Source organism: Talpa occidentalis, unplaced genomic scaffold (genome assembly GCF_014898055.3).
Source record: "Talpa occidentalis isolate TD23 unplaced genomic scaffold, MPIMG_talOcc4v2.1 talOcc4.14, whole genome shotgun sequence".
NCBI classification, from domain to species: domain Eukaryota; kingdom Metazoa; phylum Chordata; class Mammalia; order Eulipotyphla; family Talpidae; genus Talpa; species Talpa occidentalis.
The window spans coordinates 12,580,167-12,591,569 of NW_023601433.1; the positions used below are offsets into that span (position 1 = coordinate 12,580,167).

General features: G+C 43.8%; 1 protein-coding gene across 2 annotated transcripts; it reads right to left on the bottom strand.

Annotated features, from left to right (window-relative positions):
• Positions 1–305: 305 nt before the first annotated feature.
• Positions 306–9,553, bottom strand: TM2D3 (TM2 domain containing 3). 2 transcript variants are annotated; one of them, XM_037510087.2, is made up of 6 exons: positions 9,442–9,553; positions 8,886–8,963; positions 7,147–7,304; positions 4,921–5,095; positions 2,850–2,925; positions 306–1,041 (listed from the first exon to the last, which is right to left on the bottom strand). In XM_037510087.2, the coding sequence occupies exons 1-6, from the start codon at positions 9,530–9,532 to the stop codon at positions 876–878; spliced, it is 744 nt and encodes a 247-aa protein (XP_037365984.1). In that variant the 5' UTR covers positions 9,533–9,553; the 3' UTR covers positions 306–875. The 2 variants fall into 2 exon arrangements, with proteins under 2 accessions (XP_037365984.1, XP_037365985.1); XM_037510088.2 differs by lacking the exon at positions 8,886–8,963.
• Between the last annotated feature and the right edge of the window lie 1,850 nt (positions 9,554–11,403).

Consider the following 11,403-nt stretch of genomic DNA (forward strand, 5'->3'; position numbering starts at 1 on the left):
TTTTGGATATTAACACATGTTTAAAAAGTAACAGGTGACCATTTTGAAAGGGCAAATGCTAAGAATGTGTAAATGTTTCAAAAGAAACCTTGAGTAAAATTCACTTCTCTCTCCAATAAAGATCTATAAAGACTCAAAAACATTTACCACACTGAAATGCACTTTTAAACACTTTCACTATCAGCCAACCAGCTAATTATGAATGTAGCTCTTAAATGGAGTAATGTCCTGAAAAGGAATCATTTTACCTGTTAATATCACTTGCTAGGATCACTCAAGATTATATTTTAATATAGAAAACACATCTGCAAAGTTTCTTAAAGTATCTTGTAACTTTATTGATTTTCAGTATTTTTACAACCTTTTTATGTCACTAACACAGTTCGACCACAGTGACTAGACACAAAAGTTGTGCAGTTCACGTCAGTCACACAAGCCCAGACTACATACCTATTACAGTGCAGAACTCACAGGTCACTGAAGTTTAGGTAGGTAACTTCATTGCGCTAAAGAATAAAAACAAGTCCCACTTTCTGCGACCAGAGCTGACAAGCTTTTCGAGACAGATGACATTCAGGCCAGAGACACGAGTGATACACTTTAACTTAAACAATATAAAACTAAAGTCATAGGAATTAAATAGATTTTCAATCACTGTAGTTTGTTCTTCTAGTTAAATTTTTCACAGAAAAAAATATATTTCAGGCAAATAAAAACAAATTTGAGACAAGCATGGTTCAGTGTTTGTTTTACCTTCATCAAGGCAGGCGAAGTACAGATGCTGTACATTAAAAACATATAAATAACCCCCTCACGGCACATTTATTCTGAAAGGCAAAAGGACGTGTTGTGAGCACTGCTCCTCTCTGAAGCACCTAAATGTACAGAGAGCCATCCGCTGGTCCAACATAGCCCACTCCAATTAGCAAGACATCGATCAGGGTCCAGATTCCCAGGCCACCGAAACTGAAGAGCTTGCCGAGGCCTTCTCGCCACTGGCCCAGGTAGAAGCGGTCGGCTCCAAAGCCCCCGAGGGTGATGCTGCAATGGCAAACAGGCCAGATCCATCAGACAGCCGCCCCCCACCCCCTCCAGGTGTGGCTCAAGAACTGTGCTAACTCGTAGTTGTGAAAGGGCCTCTTACTCTTACACTAGTGACTATTTCACAGATGCAGACACCACATCACCAGGGGCAAGAGGCGTTACATGTCAAAAGAAAGACTGCAATTTTAATTCTACTGAAATCCGATGCTTCTCTTCTAAAGTAATCAATCTCAACACTTCTTCATCTTGAAAAGAGCTCATTCAGAGAAAAAAGCAGCAACCCCGTCTACCAGAAAGTGTGACAAGTCAGCAGTCAGCCTCATGAGGCAGCCCAATGCCATCAGGCCGGCGGACTGACAGTGACTCAGCTTTAAAAATGTAGGGATAGGCAGAAATGACTTTTAGGGCCCTTCAAATTCTAAGATCTAACAGTAATGGACACTTTCCTTTTTACTATTTTCTTTTTGTCTTGTAAAATTTTTATCATGGAAAATTCCAAGCATATCAGAGTAAAGAGAACAGGTGCTCTAACAATCATCGACCCTGGCCAGCCCCATTTCATGTAAACCCTCCCATCCCAGAGGACCCCAAAGCAAGCCCGAGACATCACACTTACAGCGAACAGTCTGAAAGATGTTGAGCTCTGAGAAGCAGACTATTCTTACTTTTTAAAAGCCAAATGTTAAATAAGACGTTAACAATGTTGGGGGAAGTCGGATGAGGGGTGCCAGGAACTCTACTCTGTACGGCTCTTCCTGGAAATCAAAAATTATCCCAAAAGAAAGCTGCTTTTTTAAAAGTCGGTTTTCAGTTTGAATATGAACAGCTGCTGACAAAGACCCTGGACATTTGTCAAATCTTACTCTTGCTGTCTAATCTTCTAACTCGGACCCCTCTTTTACCTTCCAGCTACGCCTTCCACCAAGCAGGATCTTTTCTTGCCCAGGCCCAAACCCTAACATAGTGGTTCTCAACAAGGGGCCATTCTGGCCCCCCGGGGAACTGTCAGCAAATATCTGGACACTGTTGATTGTCACAAATGGGGGGGAGGGAGGAGTCACTGACATCTAGTAAGGAGAGTCCACAGATGTCACTCACATCCTCCTATACCCCGGAGAGCCCACCACAAAGAACTATCTGGGGAGAACATCATCTGTGACCAGGCTGAGAAACCGCCCCACATCACCCTGCAGGCCTTGAGGTCTCAAGCCAACTCTAAAGCTTCCACTGTCGATGGAGCAACTTTAAATAGTTAATCATTTAATCAGTATCTCACCTGCTCTGCACACCCTTTAGTGACTTGGCACATTTTTTAATTATTGGAAAGTTTGAGAAATACAAGTATATCTTTATATACAAATTATATCTACAATTATCTTAGAATGGTAGTATTCTAAGTGATTTTCAATGATTTTTTTGGTCATTTTCATTCTTCTAAGTTTTTAATACTGAATATTATTTTTACAAGAAGGAAGTTGCTAAAAATTAAAAATATACATCACAAGCCCACTTACTATAAATCCTCTGTGGCATATTCTGTACTCATGGTCATTCAGGATGGGAAACCCTGACGGCCCCAAATGACCTACATTGATTCATTCATGTCATCCCTAAAATGGGCAAGCGAGTTGGGAGAAAAGTTAACACTAAATCCCACGAAGCTGCCGGGCTGACCACCTAAGAGCTCCTGCTGCTACAGTTTTCAAGAGTTTATTTAACACATGGAAGAGAATATGAGCTCAGTGTCTGGGAGATTCACTGATCCCAAAGAAATGCAAGTGGCATTTATTAGTGACAAAGCTTACCTGAGCGCCAGAGCTGTAGACCACTTATAACCTCCAGTCCAGTTGCAGTACAGCATTTTGGGAAAAGTACGGTTACCTTAGGAAAAAAAAAAAAAAAAGGAAACACGGGTATAAAGACACGCCTACAAAAAGACATTTATCCATTTATCGCTAGGGCCTTGTTATTTAGAATTCTCTTTATAATGAAAAAAGGTTTACTACTACAGGAAGCAAAAAAAAAGTCCTTATCATTTATAAGCTTAGAATATTTAAATCACCTAAGAATGTGAGATGCCCTATAGGGCCTCCCAAGTCTCAGGGTTGGGTAAAGAGTGCCTAAGGCGGTGCGGTACTGAGAGACAACACAAGCAGTGGGGAAAGAGCCGAGACCACACACATATAACACTTCCCACAAGACATGGGGCACACAGGACTGGCCCAGAGGCAAGTGGCTGTTCACATGGGGAAAACGTGAAACTCAATCTACTGCAGCCCACACACCATCTAGGGAGAAAGATTTCTTTAACAACAAAGCACTAACAATGAACGACCAATAACTCCAACAATTAAAATTTTCAAGTTCTGTTTATCAAAAGGTACCACAGCAAAAATGTAAAAAAATAGCCAAAATCTGGGACAGAATTTTAGGGTGAGTATCTAAAATATAAAACTCAGCTTTCCTAGAAAGCTTTACGAAAAAAGATACAACTTAAGGACAACATACATGGGACAGGATTTGGGTCGTCAAAGAGTTATGCACCCGTGGTGGGAATGTAAACTGAAAAACCACTCTGGACAACAATGCACCCGGGGCACACAGGCTGCACACAGGAGACAGGTGCACGGAGGTGAGCAGCAGCTCCCCCTGAGGAGCATAACGCTGTACATAAGCCAAGCACTTGGGGAAGCGCACACTGTTAAACACTCATACAATGGGTTATTAGACAGGAGTCAAAAACTTTAGAGAAGACACAGGGGTGAAACTCAGAGCCATAACGCTGAGAGGAGAGAAAGGCCCATATGACCATACACAGCCCATTATTTCATGTAACCATGAGACACGCACCCCTGAATATCACTGCCTCATTTGTTACATACATGTGATATTTAAAGAAAAGGAAGTGAGGGGGATTCAGAAGAGTCGTTACCTCCGAAGAGGAGGCAGGGCATGAGCCCCAAAAGAGCACTCTGGCAGTGGCAACATGATGCCAGCACTGCTTTAGTTGTTAACTGGTTGAAAATCCTTTACTGTAGACAGTTGTCCCCCCTTTACCTGCAGGGTATACATTTAATCCAAGACCCCCTGAGCATGCCTGAAGCCATGGCTAGTACCAAATCCTATGTACACGAAGTCATTTCCTGTACACCCGAAACTGGATACACGATTATAAAGAACCAGTAAGATAGAAAAGGCATAGCAATGTACTGTAATCAAAATCATGTGTATGTGTTCTCGCTCTAAATCTCTTACTGTACATAATATTGACCACAGATAACTGAAACTGGTAAGGGGGAAATTGATGTATTATGCTTCATCATCTTACATATTTTTCTTTGTTTTGTCAAGTATTACATTTGAAAAGCTAAGAGATTTGTAAATTTTCTGAATGCTTTTAATTTTTTTAGTTCATTGAGCTTATTAATAACCTTGACAGAACTAAAAAGTGCCGATGAAATGGTTCTGATTAAATAATTCCAATTCTTAAATTTCTGTTTAAAATTTCTCTAAGCGGGCCTCCCCGGTGGCGCAGCGGTTGAGCGCTGGGTTGTGAAGCTGCCCGTAGCCTCTGCAGCACCAGTTCGATCCCCGGCTGCTCCCCAGCCACCGGAGGCGGGTCCCGTATGGCGCGCAGACCTCTCCTGCCGCCCGCTGCTCCCCTCAGCAGTGTACTTCAGTCCTTCTGCCTGTTCTGCTCCCCGCTCTGGCTCTGGTGAATCCTCTCACCCTCCCGCGCTTCTGACTGTACCCAGTGCTTGTATGTATGTATGTATCAATCAATCAATCAATAAATAAATCTTTAAAAAAAAAAAATTTCTCTAAGCAAGCTTAGAGAAAAACATTGTACTCACGAACTGCGTGGAATGGACTCACCCAAGCAATGAACATGGTCTCGCGCCGTGCAGTTGGCGGTGTAGCGCTGCCGCGGGCAAGACACCGTCATGCAGTTGGTGGAATTGGAACACTCATAATCGGTTTCTGGAAGCTGCCAGCAAAATCTGCAAGTCATGTTGATGATGAAGTTCTTTTGGGATTTGAAATCTTGATCCTATGTGCCAGAGGACACAGCACTAGTCAATCATGATATTGCAGTTTGTTACTATGTCAATGAACTACACAGTGATCTGGCACAAAGCTTCTAAAATATTGAATTCTCACTTAGTTAGAAGTGGTGGAAAAAATAGGTACCAAACCCGCATATACAAATGTATGTGGAATGACCCTATAATCATAAAGATATACATATACCCTAAATGACTCTTTAATCATAAAAATATACACCCCCAAATATCTAGCTAAATTCTTATCAAAAAACGTTAGTTCATGGCATTAAGATTATTTCATCACTTTGTTTAAATTTTTAATAATGAACTTGCGTATTTTTATAATACAGGAAAAAGAAATTTATTTTATAAAGTTATAGAATGACAGAGTTGGAAGCGCAGATAATGTGCCATCTGTTCAAGGTCACTGAGTCGCAAGCTATGCAGAGAACACAGGTTCCCCAAGTACATAGAGGTTTGGCATCCCAGCATTTACTGAATCCATCTTTTCACTATACAGAAGTACAGACCCTTCAAAAGCTCATGAATAGTACGAAGATTTGCTACCTTTCCCTCTGCAACAGCTGTCACTACTAAGAGCCTAAGAGCACAGAACCCAGCTAAGCGACCATACCTGCTCAGATCCAGGAGTCTGACATCTTCAAGAAAGCAAAGTAATACTTGTGTCAAGCACGTTTCTAGCCTGCGTCAACTGGCTCGAGTTACTATTATAACCGGAACAGCAGTAATCTGATATGGAAAGGGTTGGGAGGTTTTTCCATGTATTTCTATACTTACATGATCATTATAAAATAACTGCTTTGTGTAGTGCAATCCAACTGCGATTCCCTTAGCCTGTGAGTCCCTAGTCAGTGCGCGTGGACTGCAAGGGCTAATGTCTTCCATTAACTTAAAAGTTCGCAGTTAAGGTTGAGCGCCCAAGGGCACCCACACATATCAAGAGAGGAGTTACACACAGGTGATGATCATAAATAATTCCTTACTGAGATGGTAGCTTATTTACCAAGAAGGGAACCTACAGGTCCTTATTAAACAAATAAGAACGGTGGCTTGTCCTAGGCTGGCTGGCTGGGATGCACATGTCCTGTCAGCCAACTCACCAGGTTTTACTGTTCTCATTTTCAAGAAGAAACAGACCCTCAAATTGCACCCTTCATATTCTACACCTGAGGAATGGGCAATATTACTGGCTATGGGGTCAATATTACTGGCTAGTAATACAGGAAACAGGTGACACAAAAGCACCTGGAGTAGGTGGAGAGAAAGAACCAACCTGGTACATCTTAGCAGGCTAAGGACTGTACCAGGCACCATGACCAGGGAGATTGGGAACTTCCCTAAGTTTTGTAATTCCTCTACCACAATTATTTTTCTTATCCTCTATTTTCCATGAAGTGAATCTGCATGATGTGGGGGCAACAAAAGAAGGAAGAAATTGAGCACTGTGTCTCACTCAGAACCAATTTTGGGAGGTGAACGTCAAAGAAGCTGAGGCAAACCGAGGAATACCGGGAAAGCGCCCCTAAGGCCTTAAGTTCTCCCATTTCACACTAAAGACCTGCTACGCACCAGACCCCTGAAATAGCCTTCAAGTGAGTTAGCCACTAGGCAAGTATGCAGAAAATTCTAGTTAAGACACAGCAACAGACTGACTGATACCCAAAGATAGTCATGAAGACTACCTGGCAATCAGATGCATTTTCCAGTGCACTTTAAAGGGTAACACTGGGATTTGAAAATGGCAGATACTTCAGTTTATGAAAATGACATTCAGGCAGAGTCAGTATAAAATCTTATCTTTTCTTTGGAGTGCAGCCTCCCTCACCCACTCCTAACACAAGGCCTCAAGAGAATTACAGAAAGAGCTGGGGAATGGAAAGAACTACAGAAAGATCTGGGGAATGGAAGGAACATTCTAGCCCTCTGCAGACCAAATGCCAAAAAACGGAAGGGAAAAGGACACCTTGTTTTTCTCCTTGACCATGTCCCAGAACAGGACAGGGTTACACAGAAAGACCTTAGTTGCAATACTTACAACACAGGTAACAGAAGGTTTGACTGTGCAGTCAAACGTGACAGGCTTCCCATAGACACAGGAGAAATTTGTCTTGCAGTCTACACAGTCCGCAGGGAGTCTGCTGCACAAACCGTTGCTAGGGCACTTCATCATGTAAGGTGGAATATCAGTGCTTTCTGTGAAAGACGAACGCACAGCTTATATTCTATTATAACACTGGTCAGAACAAAAGAAAACAATTTTCTTAGGTTAAGGGTAAGCTCATTATAAACAAGATGCTGTGAGGAATGGAAAAAGCACAGAGTTGGAGTCAATCCCGAAATCAAAACTGGGTTTTGCCACCAGCTAGTTATGTGACCTGGAGCAAGAGCTAAGTAAAATATATCTAATTACTGTCTCCTAAATGACCATGCGACTCAAAAGTGCTTGTGTTTACACAAATATACATATATAAGAGAGAGTGTGTGTGTGTATATATAAATTGCTAAGTCGAAGTTGGGGACTCAAAATCTATCACGTTAAGATAAAACTAAGGCTTAAAGCTGGTAGGGTTTGCTCAAGATCAACGGGATCTTGCAAAACTTGGAACCAGAACTCAAGTCTCTCAACTTCCAATCCAATATTCTTTTTATTTGAATGCATTAATTTAGAAATGAAACCACTGACTTTAACTGATTCAGTATGGTACCAATTCTAGAAAATGCCCCCTGTCATAGTTCACATTGGTACTTATAAGCTATAATTTGTTAACCCAATATCTACAGTTTTATACTACCAAAGTTGAAAATAACTCTATTATTAATAACTTGTCCTGCAGAGTGCACTTTTTCCCAGCCAACCTAGCCAGAAATGCAATGTATTTTTATCAGTAAACAAAAGGTCAAAATTGCAAGTATTCTTGGAGAGGAAGAGCAGCTTCCAAAAGTATCCAACAGTCAAAAATTCTTGTGCTTTCTCTATAAAATAATCTATGTTTTAAATTCAAGTATACTATTGTCTTCTTGTAGTATTTCATAGTCACATAAGAATCAGTAAAATATCTCTGCCAGATTCAACTGCTTGAGATAACAGAACTCCAAAGGAAACAGAGACAAAGGTTCAATTTTGTAAAACACACTAAAACTTATCACTTAAATCTGATCCTACGTAGTGTCACTGCATTACGGAGGCAATTCTACAAATGCTGTTTTTCTTATGTTCGTATTACTACTGTAACTGGGAGTGGAAAGCTTCCTGAATCACACAGCATAAATGACTTTAGAGGGCCAGACTAAACTCACCACTTTACGAAAGTGGAAACCCAAGCCCAAGAGGGGGAATAATTTGTTCAAGTTCCCAGTAGCACAATCAGACCTAGACTCCAAGTCTCTATCAGTTCCTCTGTGATGCTTCCATTCCACCAGCCTTGGGAGAGGGAGACTTTAATATCCAACATCACTAACAGGCTTCAAGAAGAAACAGAAGAGATTTTCTGATGGGGAAGAAGCACTGATGGTTATCTTGATGGATGAAGTGGAAAAATAACAGAACTCAGGAGATGGAAATGAGGAGTGTGAAACTGGAAAAAGAGATGAGGCAGAGATATATCCAAACGTATTCAAACATGAAAAGTGTCTACAAGGAAATTCTGTATATGCCGCCCTTGGCTCACGTAATCTAAAAGACAGTAAAAAAATGGAAAAGAAATTGTATGAGAGAGAGAGACAGACTACTAGATATAAATAGACACACTTACTAGAATAGAAAATGTCTAGTACCTGCTGCTCTGGGAATTACTGTGAAAGTACGTGTAGGGCCCGGATCTTTTATTGACTGAGCCAGCGGTTGCGAATGCTCTAAATTTAAGGATCCAACAATTAGAGAAACATGTTATCCTGGGGTCTGAGAGTCTTGGTTTGTAGGGTTAACACGCAGGGTCCACGCAGGTCAGTAACTGCTCGTGAAAACCTCACAGCCTGATTGCCCAGAACACGAAAGAATCAACCACCACCGGAATCGACCCAGTTTAGATCTCTAGGCAACTGGGGTATTAACAAAGCTTGGGATCGGGATCCAGTTCCGCTTCCCCGGCCGCGCCCCGGAGCCCTCGGTCCCCTCTGCTCCAAGCTCCCCAGCTGAGTTCAGGGGCTCTGAGGTCCCTGAGGCGAGGGGCAGCGGCCAAGACGCACCAAACTCCGCTGCTGCGACCCTGCGCCCCCGCCCCGCACGCAGCCTCTGCCCTCCGCCCGCAGGCCCAGACCGGACGCGCCCAGCAGTCCCGGGGAACCCCCTGCCACCCCGCCTATCCCGGCGCAGACGCGGGCTTCAACTCACCACCGCCCGACAAGAAGCAGAACTGCGAGAGGAACAGCAACAAGCGGCAGACACGGCAGAGGACATGCAGCGGGCCCGCCGCAGGCGCCATCTTGCCGGCCCACGCGCACTTCCGGGCCGCGGGGCGGAGCTAAGCCAAGGGGCGGGGCGCCGACATGCGCGCACCGAAGGGGGCGGGACGAGGCGTGTTCCCGGAAGCAAAGGCGCAGGCGCGCGCCCGGCTCCGCTGGGATCTGCGATTCTCGGCCGGTAGCTCCCCGGGAGAGCAGGGCGATCCTCGGGCTGCTGCCACCTGCGACCCGGTGAGCTTGCTCGGTCTGCAAGTGGCCCGCGCGTCCTGGGCCGCCTGGGACCGGAGTTCACCCCTAAAGTTGTACAAGAATCGCTGGGGCAGGCGGTGTGCGGAGGAACACGCGCCAGGGAAACCGCGGCGCGCGCTATCGGCCCCGCCCCCTCTCTGCGCGCGGCACTACAACTCCCAGCATGCCCTGAACGCCACTTCCGGGGGGGATGAGCGGGGGCTGCTGGGAACCGGGAAGGAGCTGAGCGGCGGTGGTGGACTGAGACGAGGACGTTAGTAAAGCGGACACTGGTGTTGTAACAGGGTGGTCCCCAGGAAAGGGGGAGGTTCCCTGCCCCACCCAAGAGAGGGTGGAGCTGAGCAGGAAGAGGAGAAGCTACACAAGAGACTGAGGAAGGAAGAAGCAGGATGGAGCCAGGAGACCTGGAGGAGGGGCGTGGAGCCTAGAGACATGTGAAGAAACTGAGCTTGTCTTTTGGTCGTGGACTGAGTGACACAGATGTGGGTGAGACCCGTGGGGAGGTGACAATGGCAGCTTTTATCTTGATGTTGATTTTGCTCTTTTCCTTCTGGGCTTGTCTGGTAGTTTCTGATCCTTTTCTGTGGGTCCCCACTGGAAGATGCTTTAGACTTGTGGCAGGCTTTGGGGCCTTGCTCTGGGCCAATCCCATATGGATGGACTTTTACCCACGAGGGGACGGGTAACTTTGGGTGCTTCATTTAGAAACTAGACTCTTGGCCTTACCTGTATTGTTTCCTAGTTTTATTAAAGTTCCTTCCCACCTGGGCTTCCTCTTCTTGAGGGTACCAGGGCATTTTCGTTGGCCGGGTTGTCCAGTCCTGCCAATGGAGGCAAGCTTCCTCACCTTCTTTGGAGGTCTCTGGAACCCTACAAACAAGGCAAACAGGTTCTCCTCTTCTTGGTTCAGCTCTTTTTCAACTTTTTGGAAGAACTCCACACAAAGCCACACAATCAAACTCACGTCCAATTTTTTGTTAAAACAGACAAAATCCCTATGGAAGTTATGCAAAAACAGACTCTAAGATAAGTAGCAAAAATTACTACCACTATTTGTATGCCATGTTGGTATCAAGGGGAGAGAAAATGTGACAAGTTAGCTTTGCTGGAAAAAAATTGCAACCTTGCTGTAGATCCTGGTTACACAAAACAAAACAAAACAAAAACTTTGTGGATTCAGGACAGAATGCATAAAAAAATTACCAGTATTATGTCAAAGAAACCTTAGTAAATGTCAGGTGTATTTCCAGGTTTATTCAGTCCTTTGTAGGAAAGTTTTTTTTTCTCAACAGTTCCCTCAATAGGAATCTGTTGAGACCTTTTCTCCCTATATTTTCGGAAACAATTTCTGTAGATGTGAAACAATTGAATTATACAATATTACAAGGTGACAATTTACATACATACCAGATACTGAGAGGTTTTTTTGTATACACATTTTAGAAAACTACTGTTAACATTTTGTACATACCAAAGTTTTACCATTTTCCCAAGTGACAATGCTTCCCTTCCAGTTTTACTCCATTAGGTAAAAGCCAAATAGAACAAATTCATCTAATGCCTTCCCAGGAGGAAAGGGAGAAACTTCGTGGAGTGTCTCAGGAGCTCTACTGAGGTTCCACAAAATTTCCTTGCATCAGTC